General features: G+C 45.5%; 3 protein-coding genes across 10 annotated transcripts in view; 1 reads left to right on the forward strand and 2 right to left on the reverse strand.

Annotated features, from left to right (window-relative positions):
* Positions 1-7616, reverse strand: part of CEP89 (centrosomal protein 89) — an 80464-nt gene extending 72848 nt beyond the window's left edge. For 2 of the 5 annotated variants that reach the window (XM_044932188.2, XM_044932187.2), the window contains exons 1-2: positions 7431-7616; positions 4115-4221 (exon numbers count right to left, since the gene is read on the reverse strand). In XM_044932188.2, the coding sequence (XP_044788123.2) occupies positions 4115-4221; positions 7431-7469 (146 nt within the window). In that variant the 5' untranslated portion in view covers positions 7470-7616. The remainder of the gene's footprint in view (positions 1-4114; positions 4222-7430) is intronic. The other 3 variants (XM_006061387.4, XM_006061386.4, XM_006061390.4) reach the window with 2 other exon arrangements.
* Positions 7617-7665: 49 nt separating this feature from the next.
* On the forward strand, positions 7666-16239 carry FAAP24 (FA core complex associated protein 24). 4 transcript variants are annotated; one of them, XM_044932190.2, is made up of 6 exons: positions 7666-7684; positions 8151-8269; positions 8384-8523; positions 8679-8831; positions 10625-10869; positions 15841-16239. In XM_044932190.2, exons 2-6 carry the CDS (start codon positions 8164-8166, stop codon positions 15845-15847), a joined length of 651 nt encoding a protein of 216 aa, XP_044788125.1. In that variant the 5' UTR covers positions 7666-7684; positions 8151-8163; the 3' UTR covers positions 15848-16239. The 4 variants fall into 4 exon arrangements, with proteins under 4 accessions (XP_044788125.1, XP_006061443.3, XP_044788124.2 ...); XM_006061381.4 differs by lacking the exon at positions 7666-7684 and adding an exon at positions 7727-7852; XM_025269015.3 differs by lacking the exon at positions 7666-7684 and adding an exon at positions 7827-7965.
* The window catches only part of RHPN2 (rhophilin Rho GTPase binding protein 2), a 69160-nt gene continuing 55385 nt past the window's right edge, over positions 13251-27025 (reverse strand). The window contains exons 10-15 of the mRNA XM_006061385.4: positions 25341-25460; positions 23680-23874; positions 19703-19779; positions 19265-19411; positions 18429-18584; positions 13251-14582 (exon numbers count right to left, since the gene is read on the reverse strand). Of these exons, the coding sequence (XP_006061447.1) occupies positions 14322-14582; positions 18429-18584; positions 19265-19411; positions 19703-19779; positions 23680-23874; positions 25341-25460 (956 nt within the window). The 3' untranslated portion in view covers positions 13251-14321. The remainder of the gene's footprint in view (positions 14583-18428; positions 18585-19264; positions 19412-19702; positions 19780-23679; positions 23875-25340; positions 25461-27025) is intronic.

Raw genomic sequence — 27025 nt, forward strand, 5'->3', positions numbered from 1 at the left:
TAGGAGCATACATAGACTAATAATTTGGGAAAGAGTGTGGCAGTTTCTTAATAGGTTAAATATATCCTGACTATGCTAAAGCTTTTGGCTGTGTGAATCACACCAAACTGTGGAAAATTCGTCAAGAGATGAGAATACCAGACCTTACCTGTCTCCTGAGAAACCTGTGTGCAGGTTGAGAAGGAACAGCTAGAACTGGACATGGAACAACTGACTGGTTCCAAATTGGGAAAGGAGTACATCAAGGCTGTATATTGCCATCCTGCTTATTTAACTTTTATGCAGAGTACATCATATGAAATGCCAGGTTGGATGAAGCACAAGTTGGAATCAAGATTGCTGACAGAAATACCAACAACCTCAGATATGCAGCTGATACCACTCTAACAGCAGAAAGTGAAGAGGAACTAAAGAGCCTCCTGATGAGTGTAAAAGATGAAAGTGAAAAAGCTGGCTTGAAAGTCAACATTCAAAAAACAAAGATCATGGCATCCAGTCCCATCACTTATCACTTCATGGCAAATAGAAGGGGGAAAAGCGGAAGTAGTGGCAGATTTTATTTTCTTGGGCTCTAAAATCACTGCAGATGGTGACTGCAGCCATGAAATTAAAAGACACTGTCTCCCTGGAAGGAAAGTTATGACCAACCTAGTCAGCCTATTAAAAAGCAGAGACATCACTTTGCTGACAAAGGTCTGTATAGTCAAAGCTATGGTCTTTCCAGTAGTCATGTACAGATGTGACAGTTGGATCATAAAGAAGGCTGAGTGGCAAAGAAGGGATATTTTTGAATTGTCCTGTTGGAGAAGACTCGATAGGCCCTTGGACTGCAAGGAGATCAAACCAGTCAATCCTAAAAGAAATCAACCCTGAATATTCACTGGAAGGACTGATGCTGAAGCTAAAGCTCCAATATTTTGGCCACCTGATAAGAAGAGCCGACTCATTGAAAAAGACCCTGGTGGGAAAAAAAAAGGAAGGCAAAAGCAGAAGGGGACGGCAGAGGATGAGATGGTTAGACAGCATTACTGACTCAGTGGACATGAATTTGAGAAAATTCTGAGAGATAGTGGAGGGCAGAGGAGCCTGGGGTGCTGCAGTCAATGGGGTTGTAAAGAGTCAGACACGACTTAGCAACTGAACAACTACATGATTCAGTCATTCCATTCCTAGATACTTTCACAAGAGAAATGAAGCACAGGGCCAAAGATTTATGCACAAATATTCACAGCAGCTTTATTTCTAGTAGAGAATCAGCCCACCAGTTACTGAATAGACAGGTGAATGGACAGATAATTGCATATTCACATAATGGAATGCCATTCAGCAATTACAAGGATGCATTACTGATTTCACAACAATATGGATGAATCTCAAAATAATTATGCCGAGTGTGAGAAATCAGCATAATTGTTTTGTGTAATTTCGATTCTATAAAACACTAGAAAATGTAGACTAATCTATGGAGACAGAAAGCAGGTGGATGGCTGCCTGGGAGGGTGGGGCTCACATGTGGGAAGTGAGAGAGCGGGAGGGAGGAATTAGAGAGGGGCACAAGGAAACTGGAGGGGAAGACGGTACAGTAATTATCTTGATAGTGACGGTGATGGTCTCACGAGTATGAACACACATCAAAACTTATCAAAGTATTTATTTTAAATATCTAAGATTATACATCCATTATATCATAAAACTGCTTTAAAAAAAAGATAAAAGACTGTCTAAAGCAGAAATAAGAACAATATGCTTTGGGATTTACAACATACAGAATAAAATGTGTAACAACAGTAGCAAAGGATGGGAAGGAGGAAACACTAAATTCTATTGAAAAGCAGAGACATTACTTTGCCAACAAAGGTCTGTCTAGTCAAGGCTAAGGTTTTTCCAGTGGTCATGTATGGATGTGAGAGTTGGACTGTGAAGAAAGCTGAACGCCAAAGAATTGATGCTTTTGAACTGTGGTGTTGGAGAAGACTCTTGAGAGTCCCTTGGACTGCAAGGAGATCCAACCAGTCCATTCTGAAGGAGATCAGCCCTGGGATTTCTTTGGAAGGATGATGCTAAAGCTGAAACTCCAGTACTTGGGCCACCTCATGCAAAGAGTTGACTCATTGGTAAAGACTCTGATGCTGGGAGGGATTGGGGGCAGGAGGAGAAGGGGATGACAGAGGATGAGATGGCTGGATGGCATCACTGACTCGATGGACGTGAGTCTGAGTGAACTCCGGGAGTTGGTGATGGACAGGGAGGCCTGGCGTGCTGCGATTCATGGGATCGCAAAGAGTCGGACACGACTGAGCAACTGAACTGAACTGACACTGTTATACTAGGTGCAAACTGGAACCATGCCAGTGGAATAACATTAATGTGAATGTTAGTTTTCAGAAAAAAAATTATCTAGAAATAGCCCATATTTATCAAAACTATGTTGATTATTTGGGACTTATAAAAAATTACAGTCCAGAAATATATTTTTGGAAAACATAGGAGACAATAGAGATTTTCTAATGAGTCTACAGCACACTGGCCACAATGCAGCTGCTACATAAACATTTAAGTTCTTTTTTTTGCTTTTATTTGGCTGTGCCAGGTCTTAGTTACAAAGTGTAGGATCCAGTTCTCTGATTAGGGATTGAACCTGGGCCCCCTGCATTGGGAGCACGGAGTCTTAGACACTGGACCACCAGGGAAGTCTCCAAAAACATTTAGGTTCTACGGACACAACTTAAGGGTTGTTCACACAACAACTGAAGAGCCAGACAAACCCACAACCCATCGCAGCAATACCACCACCCACCAACCGTGAGGCTCCAGGTCAGTGACTAACACCTGAACCAAAAGAGCCGCCAACAGGACCTTTCTCCCGGGTTTGCTGAGAGGATGATATGAAACAAGGCTTCTTAAGCACCAACCAGAATCCTTGGCACAAAATAAACACTAATAAATGGCTATTCTTGTTATCAAGATTGCACTGAAGAAAAAAACAAACACTAAAAATACTTCGCTTCCCAGTGGTGCTAGTGGTAAAGAACCCGCCTGCCAATACAAGAGACATAAGAGATGAGGGCTGATCCCTGTGTCGGGAAGATCTCTGGCAAAAGGGCATGGCAACCCACTCCAGGATTCTTGCCTGGAAAATCCCTGGACAGAGGAGCCTGGCGAGCTACAGTCCATGGGGTTGCAAAAGAGTCGGACATGACTGATGCGATTTAGCACAAAAATACTTTGAAGTGTTTATTATCAGGGAGTGAGGGGGAGTGAAGTCGCTCAGTCGTGTCCGACTCTTTGTGACCCCATGGACTGCAGCCTACCAGGTTCCACCATCCATGGGATTTTCCAGGCAAGAATACTGGAGTGGGTTGCCATTTCCTTCTCCGGGAGATCTTCCTGACCCAGGGATTGAACCCATGTCTCCCACATGCCAGGTAGGCATTGTAGGCAGATGCTTTACCATCTGAGCCACCAGGAGGCATACAATATTTCCAGTTTCAAAGAACACTAAAAAGGTACTACCCCTAAGGCCACGCATCCACGTATTTTATGAATAAAGAATAATCTAAAATTCTTCTGTGTCCAAAATCTTAAGAGGACACAGGCAGGGGCCTTAAGTACAAAAGAAAGTCCATTCTCTGGTGTGACAGGAGCATCAGAGGAGGGGGAATCCCAGGCTTTGGCACGTGAACTTGCTTCTCCTTCCTTCCTGCAAAGCAGTTCTTCTGAAAGGCAGACTTGAGTTTAAAAAGAAAATTATGTACATAGTTTAAATACTTTTTAACATACTCTCCGCCAAAATGTTTGGGCTTTAGTGTTTTCTATTTTGAAAATTTGCTTTGGAGGAGGAAATGGCAACCCACTCCAGTATTTTTGCCTGGAGAATCCCATGGACAAAGAAGTCTGGCGGGAAATGTGAGAACTCCACAAACCTGATGGTCCACAGACCATGAGCCCATGGACAAACCATATGAAGCGCTTCATTATGGAACCAGGAGAGCATTTCAAAGGGCATGATCCTAATCACTCTACTTTTGATTTTCTTACCCGTTTAGCAGCTCCAGGACCCAGTGCTTGGTGGCTGAGCTTAGGGGCAACCTCGGTGCCTGCTCAGCTGACTCACCTTGGTCTCTCTGGAGAGGGGTTGGGGCTGCGCGGAGGGGGTGTGCGGGGCACAGCGGGCTTCGGTGCGATGCTGGCTGCAGGGAGAAGGCCATGGATGATGTGTTTCTGTGCAAATGAAACCCGGCAGAGGTCAGCGGGATCATCTCTAGGTCCTGCGACCCGCCCTCCCTGGGTCTGGGAGGGGACACCTGTCCTGGTCACCTAGGGATCTAGTCCCATCAGAAGGCCCAATCCTCCCCCTGCCATCTTCCATCCCTATCTAGCCAGGCAAGCGTGCCCACCTAGGGAGCTGCCCACTGTGGGGCCCTCTCGTCCTTCCTTCCTCAGAACAGCTTCTCCGACGATGACCCAGAGTCACCCTCCAGCACCCCACGTGGCTCCCAGCACTGCCCCCTGCTGACCCTACTCACCTGCTGTCCGCCCCCTCCCTCCCCTCCTGCAGAATAGAAGCTTCCTGAGACAACCTGCTTGTCTTTATCAACCCTGGAACTCTGGTACTTAGCATACTGCCTAACACCTGTTAAGGGCTTAATAAGGATTTTAGGTCGTTTATCTTGAAGATGCAAGTAACAAACACTGGTTCCTACACACAATGAAAGTCAGACAACCTGGCTTCAGGCAGGGCTGTCTGTGAGTGTAGCCCAATCTTCATTTTCCATGCACCAGCCATTCCTGTGAACCTACTAAAGGCAAAATGTCATCACAGCATTGAAGAAACCTGGTCCTCATCTTTAAGGAGGGAGAGTCTAGAGGAAAAACACCCAGCTGTTTATAACACGACACAGAATGATGGAAAGCGCCACGGGAGAGATAAAGACAACGTGCTGAGGTGACCCACGGAGAGAAGGGCTTCCTCAGGTCTGGGGCCAGCAAGGGGACCACTGACGTCCTGTTGGAGAAAATCTCGGGGCTTTTAGACGGGGTCTTCGAGATGCCCACTGCTTTCACATTTAGGAAACAGAGCAGAAAGACATTCCAGGAGGAGGGAGCAATGTAAACAGAGGGAGGAAGCAAGACATTAGTGACAGTGTGGTGAAAATAAATACTCCGGTTCACTGGAGCACACAGGCATCCGAGATGAGTGGCTAGAACAGTTGGCTGGGGGCACAGTGAGGACTGTTTCCATTTAAGAATTTTGATACCAGACTAAGGAAATCTTGTGACTTAGAAGCACCCACTGAAACTGGCCCTGGGAAAGACTAGTCAGGCTGGGATGGGCACAAGGTACCAAGGAGTGGGAGGCACAACCAAGGGGAAGAGCCAGGGGTCTGAGCATCCTTCAGGAGCGAGGGATGAGCGGGCCTTCCCACCCCCACGCCCCCAGTCCCTGTGCACAGCCAACCCCAAGAGCAGGTGCTGCAGAGCCGCCACTGTGTGCCACCATTCTCCAGGATATACACTTGTCTGCCACCTCTCCTACCCCTCACTGCCTGGCAGAGGCTCAAGGACAAAAAAGCCTTTTCTTCACCTTTGAATCCCCAGGGGATGGCATCCAGTAGGTCCTCCAAAAGGGCCTTGTGAGTTCTGTTTATTTTTTTGATGGAGTGAATCTCCTATAGCAGGCTGAGTGTATCTCCCCTGTACCACGATAATCACTTCCTAACTATGGTTCTCCTGCCTCCAGTCTCTAAAACACAGGATGGTCCTATCTCAACCCAGCATGAAAACTCCCGTGGGCAGCCCCCCTCTCTCGTTGACAGAGAAATGTCCTCTCGTGTCCCAGAAGGCTGCTGAGGCTGCTGTCGGCTGGTTGCCAGCAATGGCCGGCCCTCCTCATGGCTACTGTAAGGGTATCTCCATGCTGTGGCACTCTAAACTGCCTTCCCATTTCCACACAGCAGATGATTCATCCTTTGTCAGCCTTTTGTATATGCTGTTTTCTCCACCTGGAATTCTCCTTCCTTATTCCTCCCAAGGCCCAGGTCAACTCTCCGGGCTGACTTTGCGGCCCCTTCCCTGGTACCCACCGCTAGAGCATTTTTTTGCCTTACCATTTTGTGCTGAATGACTTATGGGTTTGTCTACCCTTTAGCCAGCATGGCCATAGGCTCTCAATCAATTGTGGGGTATCTGGCACACACACACACACAGTAGGAATTCAGTAACACAATAAAAACATCAATAAACATGCTGAGTTAGCAAAATTGCAATGGCAAAATATGCTTCAGCTATGCCTTCACTGCTTCTCAACATCCACCTGTCTAAAATGACTTCAGGGGATCTCCCTGGTGGTCCAGTGGTAAGGAGTCCTCCTTCCAATGGAGGGGAAGCAGTTTCAATCCCTGGTAGGGAAATAAGGTCCCACATGCCTCAGGGCAACTAAGCCCACGTGCCACAACCAGAGAAGTCTTCACCCCTTGCAAGAAGACCCAGCACAGCCAAAAAAAAAAAAAATTACTTCAGCAAGCCATACAGCTAAGAACAGGAAGCTGAGTTAGACATGCTTTAGGAATTCCAATTTGAAAGGGAGTTCAGAAGTACCCTTATCAAAATGCTTTCTTTGCATTTAAAGTACTGAGTTTATGAAGACCTGGATCTAAGCAGGTTTGGGGGTTCACCAGGCAAGTATGAAAAAGAAAAGCAGGAGGAAGGCGACTTGGGTGGAAAGTAGTGGCTATGATGATGACCCACGGAATGAGAAATCAGGCCTGGGAAAGACAGCAATGAGTACACTGGTAGGGTAAATAGACTGGGGGTGGGGGGTGGGGGCAAGAACTGTCGGTGTCAGGCTCACTAGCAGGAAGAGGGATCAACGAATGAGCCCGGGAGAGTGTGCCGGCAGTGAAAGAATTGCCACGGGAAGTTTTGGAGGGAAGCATTCCAGGCTGAAGGAACAGCAAGATGGAAACAGCTGGAGCGTCCATGTGTGTAACTTGAGGGCATTAGGCACGAATCAGAATTGCATTTTAAAAGAATCCCTTTGGGTGCTTTGTGAAGAATGGACAGAGGGAAAGGGAGCTGCTGCAGCAGTCCAGGTAGATGCTGGAGGACGGGGTAGGCAGAGTGTAGGTGGTACGCGGCGGAGGGAGGAATCCAGAATGACATCCCACCTGGAACTAGACAGGAGTGTGTCGGCAGGAGTGAACTCCCCGACACCCGAGCGAAAGTTACAGGCGAGACAGGGCGAGTCCTATCAACTGAGGCCGCCACTAGAATAGAAAACTAATGTTCTAAACACTAAACAGCTGGGCTTCTCGAAAGGAAAACCAGTTCCTGTTGGGCCGCTATCTTGCCTCCATCCCAAATCCCAAACCCTCCGCACTTTACTCCCGGCCCTACCGGCCAGAACGCAGGCTGGGTGCAGATATACTTACATACTTCCTCTTGTGGCCTCTCCGAAATCCCAGGAGCATCCTTGCTGCGGTTGATGGCCAGACCCTAACTGGACCGCACAGAAGATCGGAGGTGAGGACCACTCCCTAAAGTCTGCCGACGCCTCGAGTTGGCCTAGCCCCAGACGCCTTTTCTCAGCTACGGACTTCGCAACAACTACGTCTGCCATTGGCTCCTCTTTTGCTCCGACCAATCAGAGAGGAGGTTACTTCACGTCCGTCGCTCTTGGCAACCAGTGGGTGCCACTCAAATCCTCACCAAGGCGCTGTCCATTCTCTTATTGGTCAGATCAGATGTCGATCTCTGAGGCCATAGCCTATCCGGCGCCGGGAGAGGCGGGGGGCGGGCAAGATGAGAGAGTAGCGAGGCGTTCTGGAGGCAACCCAGATGTGTCGCTCAGCAGGTAATGTTGCGGGAGACCCAGACCTGGTGCCGAGGTGGCTAGCTCGCTCCCCGCCCTAGACTGGAATAAGGAGCCATGGGGCGGACCGAGCCAGGGTTTCAGGGGCAAGACAGGTGACGGAAATAAAGGACGCTTCTTACAGGACAGGAATCTCCTGGTTCTTAAACTTTGGCCTGTAATCCAGCCTTTTAAAGAACACTCTGCAGTCGGGCTCCTGCCAAAGGGGCCCGGGCTTCGAGTGAAATGGGCTGTGTGCTGGCGAATCTGCTTAAGTGCCGTCTTGCATTCCCCTCATTAGATCGAGGCTGCCGATGGAAGGCAACCCCCCTGATGGCACTGGCCCCATGCATGTACCATTTGGGCACATTGTGGCCAATGAGAAGTGGCGCGGTTCGCAGCTGGCACAGGGAATGCAAGGTCAGTGGGCTCCCTCTGAACAAGCCCTCTCTCACCTCACCCTACTTTTTTAAAAAGTTCCATCTATTGCCGTGTTTTCATCTAATGAACTTATTTTCTTGTCTGTGTTTTAAGGGAAAATTAAACTCGTTTTTGAGGATGGCCTGACACCGGTAGATTTTTACTTATCTAGCAAATCCTGCATTCTTTATATCACCGAAGCTGAGTTGGTGGCAGGAAATGGCTACAGAAAGAGACTTGTTCGGGTTAGAAATGTAAGTACTGAGTTAAACAAATGGACTTCTTCCCCTCCCTTGGAATAATCTGTATAAAAGCATTGGCCATTACACCCTTGGATAGCTGCTTTATCTTGAATGGAATTTTGTTACAGAATATTTCCTGTCTCTTTCCTTTTTTTTTTTTTTCCAAGTCCAATAAACTTCAAGGGATTGTGGTAGTTGAAAAAACGCAGATGAGTGAACAGTATTTTCCAGCTGTACAGAAGTTTACTGTTCTGGATCTTGGGATGGTGTTGCTTCCAGTAGCCAGCCAGATGGAAGCATCCTGCCTCATTATTCAGTTGGTAAGTACCCATTCCTACTCCTCCACAGTAGCCCTGGTTTAGAACTTTTGATTGATCTTCCTGGATCCTTTTCTGGCAGCTGCCCTTATTATCTGTACAATCCATGAAGCCAGTCTTTATCCATCTCTGGATTGGTTTCTAAAATCTTTTTGATGAATTTAATTTCAGAAGCTCCCTCTGCAGCTAGCTGAGCTTGCTGCCCTGTCTAGGCAAGCATATAACAAGGTTAACAAGTTGGAGACCTGATTTTAACCTCTCAGGCTGTGATGACTCCTTCGTGCACTATTCTGCATTTAAGCTGGTGACATTGTCAGTTAGAGGCTACTTAGCCTCCTCCCTGCGTATCTTCTGTTAAGCATCAGAAATTCTGTCTGCAAGTTCATGTGTTGTTTCTTTTTAACCTAGTGGTTTCCATTGTCCTCATTGATTATTCAGCATGGTTGTACATTAGAATTTCCTGGGGAACTTTTTTAAAAATTTTATTGGAATATAGTTGATTTACAGTGTTGTGTTTCAGGTATACAGCAGAGTGATTCAGTTACACACACATTCATTCTTTTTGAGATTTTTTTTCTCATATAGATTATCACAGAATATTGAGTAGAGTTCCTATGCTGCTGCTGCTGCTAAGTCTCTTCAGTCGTGTCCGACTCTGTGCGACCCCATAGAGGGCAGCCCATCAGGCTCCCCCATCCCTGGGATTCTCCAGGCAAGAACACTGGATTGGGTTGCCATTTCCTTCTCCAATGCATGAAAGTGAAAAGTGAAAGTGAAGTTGCTCAGTCATGTCCGACTCTTAGCGATCCCGTGGACTGCAGCCTACCAGGCTCCTCTGTCCATGGGATTTTCCAGGCAAGAGTACTGGAGTGGGGTGCCATTACTATATAGTAATTCCTTATTGGTTATACATACACTATATAGTGGTGTGTGTATGTTAATCTTAAGATCCTGTTTTATCCCTCCTCCCACCCCGCCCCCATTTCCCTTTTGGTAATCATAACTTTGTTTTTAATATCTGTAAGTCTGTTTCTGTTTTGCAAATAAGTTCCTTTGTATCATTTATTTAAAAAATAATATTCCATACAGAAGTGATATCATATGAGATTAGAATTTCCTGGGAAAATTTTTAAAAAAAGTGATACATGAGCCTTGCTTCAGACCAATTAAGAATCTGGGGGTCAGGCTTATGCATCAATTTTTGTTGTGCTGTTTCTAAATCTTTCCCTCTGATGTGCAGCTGGGGTTGAGAACCACATTGGAAATGCAGTCAGCCCTGTATAGTTCACAAACCCTTCTCCAGACACTGATCTTTTCTCTTGCTTCACTCTTCCTGACTCACTTTGATTTAACACTGTTAATGTGCCTTCCTGTATCTACCACTAACTGAGGACTGGGTTTCTCCGTTGATAGGCAAGCTTCTTCCAAGCCCTGTATCAGGCAGGTGGAGCCATCATGTGATCCTATACTACTGAAATGTTTCTTAGTGGGCCATAGGATCGTGTTTGAATTCTTTAGTGTAGGTTTTCATTGGTTTTATCCTAAGCATTCTAAAAATTCAAGTTTTTGTAGATTAATTTTTACCTCTCACTCCTTTGTGTAGTCATGTTGTTCATCTTTTAATAATTTTACTGATGCCTGAAAAATTATATTCATGCTATATATGAGAACATTTATAGTGGTAAATCAAGCTGAACTACGTGGAAAAGCTAAGACTAAACTTCCGCAAAACAAAATGTTAAGAAAACCACAGGTCCTCTAGAGGGTGCTCATGTGCTTCTTTCATTTCCGTTCAGGTTCAAGAGCAAACCAGAGAGCCCAGTAAAAACCCTTTTCTCAGGAAGAAACGGGCTCTGGTCTCTGAGCCGGCGCTCCTCCGAAGTGTGCAGCAGATCCCAGGAGTCGGGAAAGTGAAAGCCCCCCTCCTGCTTCAGAGGTTTCCAAGTATCCAGCAACTAAGCAACGCGTCTCTCCGAGAACTGGAGGCGGTAGTAGGACCAGCAGCAGCCCAGCGCATTCACGCATTCTTCAGCCAGCCCAGGTGAGGGCTCCTCTCATGGGCGTCTCATCTCGGGACTGCAGGATCTTGTTTTCTTCTCACACGAAGAAAAGAGTTCCTTGGAGAAGGAAATGGCAACCCACTCCAGTACCCTTGCTTGGGAAATCCCATGGGGAGTCTAGTGTGCAACCGTCCATGGAGTACAACAGGGCTGGACACGGCTTAGCGACTAAAAAACAAATGGCAGTTCTCGCCAATGTGTGAGAACAAACACTTGTAAGGAATTGGGGGTTGGGGCTGAAACCAACATCCTATTGTTGACAGATGTGAATGTTATTTAGAAAAACCAAAATAAACTGCAAGCAAATATTTGAAAAAAGAAGAGTTCCTTTTACAATTAGGGAAAGGTGAAAAGAGGCCTGAATGGAGCCTGCCAGTGGTCCTGGCCTGTTCTCTGGCCTTAGGCATGCACTTTGATTAGTGGGCCTGCGCCAGACGGCACTGCCCTCATCCTGCTAGCATGAAGTGGGCTGGTGGGCACTTTCCTAAGGGAACCTCAGATTGAGCAGAAAGCCAGCCTGGGAGGATTTTAATGTGTGACCTTGACCTTATCTATTATGGAAGGTGGAGGATATGACTGTTTAAAGGAAACAAAGCTACAATGAAGCACTGTTACCATAAGCTCCTTGTTCCTGCTGGCAGAGCCACTGTTCTTCAGGTCTGGTCTTAGTGTACCTGTGCTGTGAGGGTAGCTGCCAGTGTCAACAAACAATTGTACTGCCTTTTTTTCCCTTTCTGTCTCCCTTCCTGGTAGTTGCAGTTTGTTTATAATCACTGAGCACGTCTTCTGAACACAGAAGGCCTGGAGTCTGGAGTTCCCACCGTAAGATAAAAAGCCAGCGTGTGTGAGGGACGGAAGAATGTGTTTGTAAATGGATAGCCCAGCAACCAAAAGATGCACAGGGAAGTGGCAGGGCCAGCTGAGGAGAGCCTGGGGCTAGAGACCAAAACGTACAGTTGCTTATCCGAGAATAAGTACACTGAACAACAACTACACACACACACACACACACACTGGAATATACTCAGCCATGAAAAAGAATGATGTTGGGTCATTTGTAAAGATGTGGATGGACCTAGAGTCTTTCACACAGAGTGAAGTAAGTCAAAAGAGAAAAACAAATATCATATATTAACACATGTGTGGAATTCAGAATGTTACAGAACCTATTCACAGGGCAGGAATAGAGATGCAAATGTAGACAATGGACAGGTAGACACAGAGAGGTGGGGATGGGATAAATTGGGAGATTGTGATGGACATATATGCATGTCATGTGTAAAGTAGATAGCTAGTGGGAATTGACTACAGCAAATGGAGCTCGACTTCATGCTATGTGGTGACCTAGATAGATTGTATGGGGTTGAGGGGAGGAGATCCAAGAGAGAGGGCATATATGTATACATATAGCTGATTTGCTTCATTGTACACAAGAAACCAACATTAACATTGTAAAGCAATTACACTCCAATTTTTTTTAAAAGACCAAAAAAAATACAATTAAAGAGGCCAAACATTTCTGAGGACACTAAGACATCTTGAAAGCTCTCAAAGTCCTATTTTGTGAAATGTTAGTAATTTTTAAAAATATATATATATATTTACTTGGTTGCCCCACATCTTTGTTGTGGCATACTAGATCTTTACCTGTGGCATGCGAACTCTAAGTTGTCGCATATGGGGTCTAGTTCCCTGACCAGGGGATGAACCTGGGCCCACTGTATTGGGAGAGCAGAGTCTTAGCCACTGGACCACCAGGGAAGTCCCAGTAATTTTTTTTATTACTTTTTTTTTTTACATACACACTGCTTATTTATTTATTATTTTTGACTGCATTGGGACTTTGTTGTCGCACACAGGTTTTCTCTAGTCGCAAAGAGCGGGCGCTACTCTCTAGTTTTGGTGCTCAGGCTTCTCGTTGTGGTGGCTTTTCTTGTGGCGCACAGGCTCTGGGCGCGCAGGCTTCAGTAGTTACAGCACACGGGCTCAGCAGTTGTGATTTGATAGGCCCTAGGGCACTCAGGCTTCCAGAGTTGTGACACAGGGCTCATTAGTTGTGGCTCAAGGGCCCCAGAGCGTGCGGGCTTCAGGAGTTGTGGCTGCCTGGCTCCAGGGCACTTGGGCTTCAGGAGCTGGGGCACCCAGCTCTAGAGCACAGGCTTAATAGTTGTGGTGCAGGGGCTTAGTTGCCCTGCGGCATGTGGAATCTTCCCGGACCAGGGATCAAACCCATGTCCCTTGCATTGGCAGGGAGAGTCCTATCCACTGCACCACCAGGAAAGTTCAAACTTTCAAAAATCAAGTACAATAAAACTTCTGTGCATTAGGGTAAGAAAGTGAAATCAAAGTGGAAACCATTAACTGAGGCAAATGAATGTGTTTATTTAAATATTTATACAAAAATATCAGTAAGAACAATGGATACACTTTCCCAAATATGGTTGCTTCCCTTTTGACATTACACACTAGAAAATATTTTAAGTTCATTTATTCTCAAAATGACATGGCAGTGCTAGATCTGTAGAAGATACATAACTTATACTATGTCAACAGTGAATCTTAGAATCACTGTGTCATCCAATGTACAGCAAGATAAACCAATGCCATTTTACAAAGTCAAATAGAGCTCTAAACTTGAGTCATTTACATCTTGACCTTGTACAACATTTTTAACCCTTCCTAAAGACTCTTAAAATATACAGTTATGTACTTTCTACTTTAAACAAAATGAGAAATGTTTTGAGTATCAAACAGTATATTATCTACCTTGTAGACGGCATCTTCATCTAACACGGCCACTGTGTTAGCGACTTTTAAGTGACATAAAATGGAAGAAAAACTGCTCCTAAATGCTTGTTTTTTTTTAATCTAAAGTCATGACAAATTTGGCACTAGATTTTATCTGGAAATAGCATTCATATTATCTAGAAATAACAGTAAAACCTTGTTCTAGGTTAATGATTCCCCCTTAGGCAGCAGGTCTTTGGAACAGTTTTTAATAACACTTAGTCTAGCATTATAGTCCCTCCCCCTGTCTGAGTTTGGGATCATCTGAATTCCGGGTTAAGGAATTAATCTATATGTCACCCGAGCCTAAAAACTTACTAATAGGACCCATATAGGAAATCCTAATTGAACTCTGACAGTAAGTAACTAACAGTCCTAATTATAGTCGTTAAAAACAGCCATATGTCCACATTATTCTATTTACAATACTTTGTATAATAAATAACTTGCAGCAATACGGTTAGACTCCCCTAATTAAGTTTGTCTTCCACAAGCTTCTAGAGGCTTCTTGTTACTTACACTCAAGGACATATCAGTTGTATGTTTATGCTCTGAGAAAATGGGATTTGAGAATATTGAGAAATCTTCCTCTATGGCACAAACACAAAGGCCCAGTCAGCACGAGAGACGCTCTCGCTTCTTCACGTCAGTACAAAGAGCTGTCAGTGTTGAGAAGGCTGAAGGGAGAGGAGAGCTTCTTCTTGACCGGAGGCATCGTGACACCAACTGATGGGAGGCACAGGGTGCTCGCCGACTTCTGTCTGTTCTTGTTGGTGCCCCAGCTCAGAAACGAGAGCTTTTTCGAGACTTTCTTGGTTTTATCAGTTTTATCGTCAACATCGATGCCTAAGCAGATCATGGAGTAAGTCTTCTGCATTCCCACAGAGTATGTGGCACATTTACTATGCTGTACACAGAAAAATAAGAACAGTTAAATGGTTGTTTTATCTTCCAAATAATGAATTCTTTTTATTCTCAAAACCTGTCTTGATATGCTGTGATTATAGTGAAATGAATATTTTAGGCAGACATATTTTTCTGTTATAGGAAGTAATTTATATACATGATTTAAATTATGAAAAGAATGGTTAGATCCCATTTAACCATTTTTAAAGTGTCGTTAAAAATGGTTAGAAATCAAGATGTCAGAGAAATGACTGCCAAGTTTTGAGACTCACATTCTGCACTCATGGCATCCTCTTTAAGTGATATAATTCTGAGGTTCAGTGACTAATGCTGATATAGGATTCGGTTCTTAAGAAAAAGGACAATTCTTAAGGAATATACTCAATAGTAGTCATTTAGGCTAGGGACCACTACTCACTTTTAAAGGTTATTACATTTGAAAAAGTAATACACACTTATGGTCAATAATACAAAAATGCATCAGGGGAACAGCAGGCATCCCTCCCGCCTTTCAGCCCTGTCCACTGAGGCAACCACTATCTGTTACATTTGTAGAAATAACATTCATATACAGGAATTGATATGTGTCAAGTATACAGCACCATTTGTCTTTCCTTAAGAATACACTATGCACACGGGTTTGCACCCTGCTTTCTTCACTTAATGTATCCTGGGTTTCAGCCCACACCAGTAGATATGGCGGCTCTGATGGTAAAGAATCCGCCTGCAATACAGGAGACTTGGGTTCAATCCCTGGGTTGGGAAGATCCCCTGGAGAAGGGAAAGGCAACCCACGCCAGTAGTCTTGCCTGGAGAATCCCATGGACAGAGAAGCCTGGTGGGCTACGGTCCATGGGATTGCAAAGAATCAAACACAACTGAGTGACTAAGCGCGTTCTCTTTAGAGACAACAGAATCCATGGTAACAAGGTTATGATTAAATTTTTCCAGTTTTTTAAACTGATGAAATAAACATAAAATTTACCATTTTAACCACTCGTGGCCTTCAGTACACTCACACTGCTATGCAACCATCACCACCACCCACCTACAGAACTTATCCATCTTCCCCAAGTGAACTCCATGCCCACTCAACACTACTGTTAACTTTTTTAGGATTGTGCAGGACTCAAGTGGGAAATGTGAAGGAATTTGTTTACTAAAGACTTCCATGTGAGGTATCACATGCTTCTAAGGTTTGCCTAATACTGAGATTACTTTGCTTACAGAATGTTTACTGACCATCTACCTTGTTCCAGGCACTGAAATCAGGCTGTATGTATAAGCAGACATACAATATATATCTGAAGCCGCTGGGCACATTGTTCATCAATATAAATCCAGGAAAGAAGTTTGAATGATGCAGCAAGAAAGGAGGGGAATTCACGATAAAATGTCGCTCCTGAGTTCGGCACCTCCGGATGAAGACGCCTCTCCCTATTCTATTAATATAAAACTGCCCATTAGACTTGCCCGGTGCTCCAGTTGTTGCGACTTGGCACTTTCACTGTGGTGGCCTGGGTTCTTGGGGAACTAAGATCCCAAAAGCCACACAGTGTGGCAAAAACGGGAAAGAAACCCACCCTGTACCCATCAGCAGCTTCTCCTCAATCCCTGGTGCCCCAGCCTCTGGCAAGCACTAACCTACATTCTGTTTCTGTGAATCTGCCTATTCTGAACATTTCTTAATGGAGTCACACCCTCATTCACTCTCTGACCCTCTCTAGTCTGAGTTCTGTTGCCATTTCCCCATGAAAAAATGTCCTCTGGGGGACTTCCCTGGCAGTCCAGTGGTTAGGACTCTGCGCTTCCACTGCAGGGGGTATGGGTTTGACCCCTGGTCAGGGAACTAAGATCCCACATGCCATGCGGTGCGGCCCAAACTGGAAGTGTCCTCTTGCCCTGCTGCCAGGTACAACAAACACAGCTCTGCTTACCTCATTCTCCACCACTTAGCTGTGTCAACACAAAGCACCACTCTCTCCGGCAGGATTTTCTTCTCTTGGTTTCAGAACCCCTTTTTATCCCACCTTCACACCTACTTTGCACTCCCTTTCGCTCCTACTTGGGGATCTTAATTCCCCAACCAGGGATTGAACCTGCATGCCCTGCACTGGAAGCACAGTCTTAACCAGTGGACCACCAGGGAAGTCCCCCATTTGTACCCCTTCACATGGCTGGATCTTCCTGACCCCCAGATGCTTGTGGTGTCTCTTCGAGGTTTAGTCCTCAGCCCTCAACCCCTCAAGGGTAATTTCATTTAGTGTCTTACAGCTTGAAACATCATCTCTATGCTGATGATCCTCAAATATTTATTTCTAGCTCTGACATTTTCCATGAACTAAAGATGTGACTACTCAGCTGCCTATGTCACCTTGATGTGTGTCTTGGGTGTCTCATGGCACATGAAACACTCACAGCACAGCACTTGTGTTTTCTCTCCTCTGCCCTCCTCACCCCTGGCCCCAATTTCCCATCATAATGAAAAATGACGCAGTTGTTCAAGCCAAAAGTCAAGGAGCCCTCCCTTTGTCTACCATCTTTAATACACAACTCATCTGCAAATTTGTCAGCTCTACCTCCCGGTTAAGTCACAGGCATATCCACCTCTCTCCACCTCCACTGCCACCCCCTAATGTAAAGCTGCTAACATCACTGGCCTGGGTGACTGCCACAGCCAGCCCGCTCTGCAGCCACGTGGCCAGCCTCCAGGCAGCAAGACAGCCTTCTACAATAAACATCACAGCACATCATTCCACATCTCATAAGGGGAAAGTTCCTTCACTGCCTGTCTCCCACCTCACTTCTCACCACGCTGGCCCTTTGTCTCGATGCTCCAGCTGAAAGGCCTTTTAGTTCCTCTAGCAAGTGAAGCTCAGTCCTGCCAGCGGGTCTGGTATCTGCACCTGTTGGTGCCCCTGTCTATATGCTCTTTTTTCTTGGGGTGGGAGGGTGGGCATGCTATGCTGCGTGGTATGTGGGATCTTAATTTCCCAACCAGGGATTGAACCCACACCCACTACATTGGAAGTGCAGAGTCTTAACCACGGGACACTAGGGAAGTCCCCATAAGCTTTGCTTATACCTCTTCACATGGCTGGTTCCTCCTGACACTCAAGCCTCAGCGCAGCCCCGTCCAGGAGCCCCTCCCAGCCCCAATCATCCTAGCCCATTACACAAGTTATTTCCTTCACAGCACTTAGCAAAATCACAACTACTTCTTTACGTATTTAGTGCCAGCTTTGCAGGGTAGGACCTTATCGTATTTCAGCTGGAGCTCCGACGCCTGAGAAGGGCCTGGCACACAACTGATGCTTAATCAATAGTTGCTGAATGAGTAAATGCATACTGTTCTAAACAGAAGCATCCAACATACAAAATTAAATGCAGCGAGTACAGAAGAGCGTGAATGCGACAGGTCCTCCTCCTTGGGGACACAAAAAAATAGAACTGTGCATATGAACTTGCATGGGCTCAGACACATCCCGAGATCTCACAGGAAGGTGCTAATGCTCCTGAGAAGAGCATCTTCCACACACCTTCTGTACCATTTGAATATGTATATTTTTTAACCATGAGTATGTATCACTTTTGCAATGGAAGAGAATTTAATCAGATCAATTGGTTCTTTTATCTTTAAAATTAAAAAAAAAAAAAAAAGCTTCCTAGTGATTTCTCTGACCCAAGTTGAACACATTATCAGTGATGACAAACTTAGAGCTCAGTCATCTGTGGCATGTTACAAATGCAGGCAGGAGGCAGGGGTCCTGGTAAAAGCCTCTGAGGCTGGACTCACCCTGACTTCACTCCACATCACTATTTACTGCCAGGGGGCATCAGCACTCACCATGGACGATGTGGCATCCAGGAGGCTCACGACCTTCATCTCAATGTCATCCTGGCCAAAGCTCTTCAGCATCTTCATAACCTCACTCAGCGTCAGCCACTTACAATCCACGTCTTGAATGGAAACAATATAATCCCCTTCCTTGGTTCCTGCCGCCTAAAAAAAAACATGATTTCAATACAGGTTAACGTTCTGTTCAGTGAAATCCCTGAAGTAGTTCCCAAGTTCATTAATAAAATAGTTATCTGCATAAGTTGACTTCAAGAAGGCAAAAATTGTGGTGGGTGTGGAGGGTATAGGTGGGGGGGGCCCAAGACAGATGGATACATGAATACAAATAGCTGATGCATTTTGTTGTACAGCAGGAACTAATACAACATTGTAAAGCAATTGTACTCCACTTTAAAAAAAAAAAAGGCAAAAATTAATCTGTTTCTCTTTGGGCAAGAAAGGTATGAAAGGCCTTTCACATAAAACCAGGCCTTTTACTTAGAAGAGCCCTAAATCAAATCACCCTAGTGTATTTGTGTGGACAGCACTCTACCCTGGTAGCTCAGATGGTAAAGAATCTGCCTGCAAAGCAGAAGACCCAGGTTCTATCCCTGGGTTGGGAAGATCTCCCGGTGAAGGGAATGGCTACCCGCTCCAGTATTCTTGCCTGGAGAATCCCATGACAGGGGAGCCTGGCGGGCTAAAGTCCATAAGGCCACAAAGAGTCAGACACGACTGAGCAACGTTAGTTGCTTAACACTTAACTCTGTCTGTACTTTACCAGATTGACTGTCTGAAAAGGTGCCAGTGAGTTTTGCTTCCAATCTAGAAGGATCCATGCTTACCGCAGCAGAGCAGTACGGATCCAGGAAGTGGACTTGAACTGGGGAGTTTCCTCTCAGAGTGAACCCCAAGTCCCCTTCTTCTGCAGTGAAGTGAATACTTCGAGGAGCCGTCCATCTCTTGTTAGCCGAAAACACAGATAAAGGACCCTTGGGAGCAGAGCATCATTAGGTTAGGATCTGAAGGCTGAGTCAGGCATTTGAAAGCTAGAGGAAATGATGCCTTGTCATCCTCACAGATTTCAGTCGGCCCTGCTCAAGAGACTCATGATACCATCTGCAATAATCTGCGCTACAAAGTCATACAAGAAAGTTCATTGCCATTTTCTCTAAAAGATCGATATATTTAAAACAAAATTATGTCATATAGCATCTCTACATACTTACAACTTATAAAAAAGCCTTCCCCTCAAGTCATTATGAAATAAATGTTCAACATACCAGCTTTTGGAAGAAGTCCGTTACTGTCACTTTAGAGAACTGTGGGAGTATAATTTCAACTTCTCGCTCAGTTTTAGCTGGAAAAGAAGGTTAAAAGTAAAAGCATGAGTGATTGTGTAATTGAAAGTTATTTGTGAAAACTCAGGCCTAAGTCCACTTGGGTATCTACTATGAGCTGTACCCTACTCTGGGGCTGGGACAGATAGTGATATAAGACAAATTCCCTGCCTTCAACGGAGCTTATTTGCATTCTAGTGCAACAGCCCCCAGCCCTTTTGGCTCTAGGGACCCATTTTGTGGAAGACAATTTTTCCATGGATCAGGGGGCAGAGATGGTTTCAGGATGATTCAAGTGCGTTACATTTATTGGGCACTTTATTTCTATTTTATGGCAATCTCAGGATACTCTGCCTTGACTTTAGGGTTAGGATCCATGCTCCTACAAGAATTTAATGTTGCGGCTGATCTGACAGGAGATGGAGCTCAGGCGGTAATGCAAGCGATGGGGAGCGGCCATAAACACAGGTAAGACCTTGCTGGCTCGCCCCCTGCTCACCTCCTGCTGGGAGGCCTGTATCCTAAGAGGCCATAGCCTGGTACCGGTTTGAGGCCCAGGGGCTAGGGACCCCTGTTCTAGTGGACATCCTCTGATACTCATAAAATCCTACTGAGAAGTAACTTACATTTCAGGTGTGGCTCTTGGGGAAATACCATGCTTTCAACACTAAGTTTTGGGCAAGACGTGCTTACTCTTTTCATTATTAACATGCAATGTGAGGATTTCACAGTGAGAAGTGGGTTTGCCAAATCAGTGCATCAGTAGCTAAATAGCTCCACCATCATATTCTTGGCACTGCAGCCATGAAATTAAAAGACACTTGCTCCTTGGAAGAAAAGCTATGACACCTAGAGAGCATATTAACAAGCAGAGACATTACTTTGCCGACAAAGGTCCATACAGTCAAAGCTATGGTTTTTTCAGTAGTCACGTACACATGTGAGAGTTGGACCCTAAGATTTGGATGTCTAAGCGCCATAGACTTGGACCAAGGCTGAGCACTGAAGAATTGATGCTTTTGAACTGTGATGCTAGAGAAGACTCTTGAGAGTCCCTTGGACAGCAAGGGGATCAAACCAGTCAATCCTAAAGGAAATCAATCCTGAATATTCACTGGAAGAACTGATGCTGAAGTTGAAGCTTCAACACTTTGGCCATCTGATGCGAAGTGATGACTCATTGGGAAAGACCCCGATGCTGGGAAAGATTGAGGGTGAGAGGAGAAGGGAGTGACAGAGGATGAGATGGTTGGATGACATCACTGACTCAATGGACATGAGTTTGAGCAAACTCAGGAAGACAGTGGAGAACAGGGAAGCCTGGCATGCTGAGTCCATGGGGTCACAAAGAGCCGGACACAACTTAGCAGCTGAACAACAACAAGCCAACCCTTCCCATGAGGCTAGTCAGTGTTTATCAAAGGATCCCAGTGCAGGCTAAGAATACATGAAAAACAATATAAAAAAAAAAGAAAATCTGGGGAAGAAGACTGGTAACGCCAAGAAGCCTGAACCTCTATTCACAGGATGACCCTGTGGTTTCTTTCTGTTTCACACAGCGTTGAGCTCATGCAGGCTGCTCATCTACTACAAGACTGGTGCTGCCGCCCCCAGAAAACCTCACCAGGAGCTGTGCATCTCCCTCCTTCTATGGAAGTTGTCTCTACTTCGTAGCCACAGACTACACTGCATGGACAAGGTTGCCAAGGAAGTAGCCTGTGTCCACAAAGGAGAATTCTTGAGTGCATTCTTGTTTCCACCAACCATCTTGGTCATCTGGAGCAAAGACTTTGATCTCTCTAAGCCTGCATTGCCTCATCTTTTAGATAAGGGTGAGAACGAGTAAAATGAAATTCTATACACATCTAACAACACATTAATGTTGTTCCTCAGTTCAGTTCAGTTCAGTCACTCAGTTGTGTCCGACTCTTTGCGACACAGCAAAGAGTGGACCGCAGCACGCCAGGCCTCCCTGTCCATCACCAACTCCCTAACAGATCTCAAATCCTCAAAAGACATTAGCCAACTTTACTACTGACAAACTCAGGATTCTAGCTTGAGGAGGGTTCTGTCTCTAGAAGCTGGTCCCTGAAAATGGGGTGGAACTTCAGAGACTGGGGACAGAGGTGTAGTAGGGAGTGGAGTGGGAGGGGGCTTGGTCAAAGGGGGTTCCCTCAATTGGGCTACTTCACTCCCTTTCTTCTAACTCCTGGAAAGAGTCTAGTCATTTTTGACTGTAAGGTCACCTTTCCAGGCAACCGTCCACCTCCCAACTCCTGCCCTTCAAGGCAGAACTGACCACTACCTCCCCAAGGGCTATAGCAACTAACCAGTTTATTTCCATATTTCTAAACTCAGGACAGCGCTCAACACCTTAGAAATGCTTAGAAAGTGCTGGTGGTACAAGATCTCATTTATATGTGGAATCGGACACAAACTCATCAGCATCTATTTATGATTAAAAAGAAAAAAACCTCAACAAAGTGGGTATAGAGGGAACAAGCCTCAACCTAATAAAGGCCACATATGACAAGCCTTGAAAAGTTCTCCTCTAAGATGAGGAACAAGACAGGGATGCCCACTCTTACAACCTTTATTTTACATGGTACTGGAAGTCCTAGCCATAGCATTAGACCAAAAAAAAAAAAAAATTAGACATCCAAATCAGAAAGGAGTAAAACTGTTACCATGTGCAGATGACATAATACTACAAACAGAGAACCCTAATTGTTGTTCAGTAGCTAAGTCATATCTGACTGTGCAAACCCATGGACTATATTTGAACTAATGAATGAATTCAGTAAAGTTGCAGGATACAAAATCAATAAACAGAAATCCATTATATAAACAGAAATCCAGTATATCTATTCACAAATAACAAACTGTCAGAAAGAGAAATTAAGAAAACAATCTAATTTACAATTACATCAAAAATAATAAAACACGTAGGAATAAATTTACCCAAGGAAGTGAAAGATCTCTATACTGCAAACTATAAGACACTGATAAAAGAAACTGAAGAAAACACAAATAAATGGAAAGATATTCCATGTCTGTAGACTAGAGAAGTTGTATTGTTAAAATGTCCAACTGTTACATATATATATATGGATATTGTTATACTATCCAAAGCAATCTACTGATTCAATGCAATCACTATCAAAAATCCAAAGGCATATTTAACAGAACTAGAACAAATAATTCTAAAATTTGTATAGAACCACAAAAGATCCCAAATAACCAAAACAATCTTGAGATAAAAGAACAAAGCTAGACCTCCAGCATGAAATCATGCTCCCTGATTTCAATTATAGTATGAAGTTACAGTAATCAAAACAGTATTAGCGTGGGCACAAAAACAGACACACAGATCAATGAAACAACACCTTCCAAGATCAAGCCTTGGAGGAAGAATAAGGATGCAGGTGGCTTTCAAATCATAGAGTCGGAGGTGACAGACAGATAGCAAAGTGCATATTTCCATTAAAATGGTGGTATGTGGGTGGGTATGGAGCATAGGGAAAATGTCCAGGTAAAAGGCAGTTCCTGGGGTCTCCTGACTATCAGTAGTGGCTACAACCCCAGAGGAGGTCATGAGACTTCAAGGAAAGGAATCTAAAGGAAGGAAACCAGGGAGAGGAGACCCTCAAGAATGCTAAGAGGGGAGACTGGGATTGGGCAAGGCAGTCAGCGAAGAGTGGGAAGGAAAGTCGGAGCACAACCAAGGTGGCAGGACCCTGACATCACAGGTGGCGATATGAGGGGCAGGAGGGGGTCAGCTGCCACTAAAGGGTCAACAAAGACCATAAAGGAGGCCCCAGATCTGAGAATGAGAAGGTAAGGACTCCAGGGCAAGAGGAGCACTTGAGCAGCCCTGCCTCTCATGCAGTGCACTCTGCACTGGCACCCACGCCACTCACAGACGATGTCGGGAGCATCGGTCAAGTTCAGGAGGTCATCGTCCTCCCGGAGCTGAGTGTACTTAAGCTGGGACCGCTGGTGCGCCGCGGACAGCACCTCTTGCAGCACCTCGATGTTGCGGAGCTTCTTGCACAGGCTGGCCTCCCTCATGGACTCCTCGTGGTGGGTAACAGCTCGGCACAGATGGGATTTCCCTGCCCACAGAAAATCAACACCACCAGTCACGTGTAACAAACTGCAACGTGAGTACTTCATGGAGAGCCTGAATGCCCAAGGATCTGCCCAGAAAGGTGGACATTCTCTTTCCTGAAGGATCTGCCTGGAAGGCTTCAGTCCCTCTGAAATGTGTGTGCAGTATGCTCACTTGTGTCTCTAGAACTATCATTCAGCAAACATTTACCAAATGTTCTAGGCATTAGAGATAAAGCAAAAGCTAGCCTCTATATTCATTGAGTTTGCATGCTCAATGAATATAGAGTTTGAAGACAGAAAAATAACAAGCAAATAAATGTACAATGGGTCATGCGGCATTAAGGTTCTGGAGAAAAATAAAGCAGAAACAAAAATAATAGGCAGATGTAGTACTTGAGAAGATGGGGAATGAGGAGTTGCCCTTCTATGATGTGTGATCAGAAAAGACCTTTTAGGAGGTTAACTTAAGTACAGCCCTGAAGCATTCCCAGAAGAGCAGCAAGTGCAAAGGCCCTGGGACAGGAGCATGCCTGAATGTTTAAGGACAACAAGGGGCTTGGAAGTTTCGCTGGGGAGAGTGAAGGCTGCAGAGAAGGATGGAGAATGAGGCCAGAGAGGAAAAGGAGCCTGACCATGTCCAACCTCAAAAGCGCAGGTGAAGACTCCTATCCTTCTCTGGGTGAGATGAGAGCACGAGGGCTCCTGGTAAAAAGCTGGGCAAGCTGTGTGACCTCTCTGGACTGCTCTCTCCCCAAATGAAAACTGGGGATCATACCACATCTATGTCATAGGGCTGGGTGAGGTTTAAGTGAGTTAATGTCTATTAAGCAAGCACCACGTAAGCATGGCTTAGACCAGGGTGGTAGGTAAGAAGTGATCAGATTTGGATATTTTTCTAGGTAGAGTCAACAAAATTTGCTAATCAAAGATGGGTGAGAAAGCAAGATGAAGGTAAAGAGTGAGTCCTAGTTTTCTGGCCTGCAAACCTAGAAAGATGGAGTCACCATCACTGAGATGGGAAAGTGCGTGTGTGGAATGGGGGGCAAGTTTGAGTGGTGGAGGAACTCAGATTTGGACACAGAAAACTTGCTCTGAGATCTGTTAGAGACCAAACTAGGACAGTTCATTATCAGTTCCTAAGTGTGGCCTACGAAATGCGTGCTTCCAGAATAGGATGACCAAGGACCATCCCCTGGACCACTAGGGAGCTGGAAGACTGCCAAAGCTCTGGCTCCACTGTGGGAGGGCTGGGTGCACACAGAACCCATGAGAACACAGCTCTGGAAGCCCGCTGAGGCTAGAGGACTATGCCTCCTGGTTTCTGAATCCAGAGTGGCCACAATGACTCAGAAGACCTACTCCCTAGGCCCAGCCCTGGCAACCTGTCTGGGGGTGTCAGTGAGTGGGAGCAGCCGGATGGGTCAGATGGGACACAAGGGAGGAAGGGAGCAGGAGAGCCAGCACGCACCCAGTAGCTGGCGCTGATGCACATTCTTCAGGGTGGCCAAGGGAGTCAGTCCCTCTGGCATGTGGCTGTAGAGCTGGGACAGGCACTTCTCCTGGTGGTCCTCATCTTCACCAGGCTTCACTGCAACAGGAACCGCAAGATAGATCCTTTCTCATAGCTGTGGTGTAGCCTTTATATATGGCTCCACAGACCCACTGAAATCCCGCTTTCAACTACATCCCCAGCTTAACAAGGCACTTGGGATAATAGGTCTCCTTTCCAGCCCTAGCCACACCCAGGCAATCCAACCCAAGGTCTTTGTGCAGGGGGGCCAATCCCACTCTAGGGGCTCATGATTTGGCTCCGAGCCCCTGATCTCTACTTCCTCCCAGTCACCCATCTCACAAACCTCCAAGCACAGCCCTGCCTTAAACCTCTGAGGGCCTCCCTGCCTGCACCCTCCCTGGTACATGTCCGTTCCTAACTTCACCAAACCACCCAGCACTATCTCAACAGCCTCCGTTCCAGGACCCAGTCAGATCCTGTTCTCACTCTAGCTGTCCTCTCCTTCCTTGTTCCACTGGAAAAGTCCCCCTCAGAGTCCCAAGTCTAACTCAGATGGCAATGCCTGCCTCGGAGGAACTTCCACGACTATACCAAGGACTCCAACCTCTGCCCCATTTGTGTTCCTACCTCAATGACTGAAGCACTGTATTTCTATTGGTTTACCCGACTAGTCCCGCTCAAAAGACTATAATTATCCCAGCAGGAGCAGCTAACACAGAGAGCGCTCCATATACAAAGCACTATATAGCTTTGCACAGAGGCACTTAGTTTTCACAACAGCTTGTGAGATAGGATCTCTTCATATTCCTATTTTATAGATGAGAAAACTGAGGCACAGAGCAGCTAAGTAACTTGCCCAAGATCACCTAGCTAGTAAATGACAGAGCTGAGATATGAACCCAGGCAGTCGGGCCCCAGAGGATGGCCTTTCCATTACTTGGAGGGCTGCCTTGATGAGCACGAATTGCAACAAAGTCCCTTCCCCACCTACAACCTCAGATCAGAGCCAAGACTAGGGGGAGGAGAGTGAGGCATTCACCCTAGGCTGAAAATTTAAGCAGGTGTTCTAAACCCAGCCACCAAAGTATATATGATAGTTTAATACAATTTTCTAAGTATCAAAATTAATGCAAAAATATTCAAGATGAACATCAAATTTCCTTTGTTTCATGCTCCAATGTGGCTCAGCATACCACCGTTATTATCTGCGTCTTCCTTTTCTTTTATTAATTTGTTTTTGACCACGCCACACCGCATGTGGGATCTTAATTCCCTGACCAGGGGTCAAACCCGTGCTTCGTGAAGTGGAAGCACGGAGTCTTAACCACTGGACTGCCAGGGAAGTCCCAACCAGTGTCTTCATTTAAAGTTTTACGGTGTCTTCTTTTAAAGTTTTAATCACCGTGGATTTTTGCCTCAGTTTTGATTCATCTACAATTACATGTTAAAACATTATCTCAATTACTGAGTTCACGGGCATCCCCTTAGATTTTGTGTTTGAGGTGAGTATCTCCCTGATCTAGCTTTGGTCCTAGATTCCAGGCGAAATATCTCCATGAAGCTGTCAGCTCCACCCCAGGCAGAAGAAACACTACCCCCTCCCCCTCCCACAGCAGGACCACATCACCCCTCATCCCACC

Source organism: Bubalus bubalis, chromosome 18 (assembly GCF_019923935.1).
Source record: "Bubalus bubalis isolate 160015118507 breed Murrah chromosome 18, NDDB_SH_1, whole genome shotgun sequence".
NCBI lineage: Eukaryota > Metazoa > Chordata > Mammalia > Artiodactyla > Bovidae > Bubalus > Bubalus bubalis.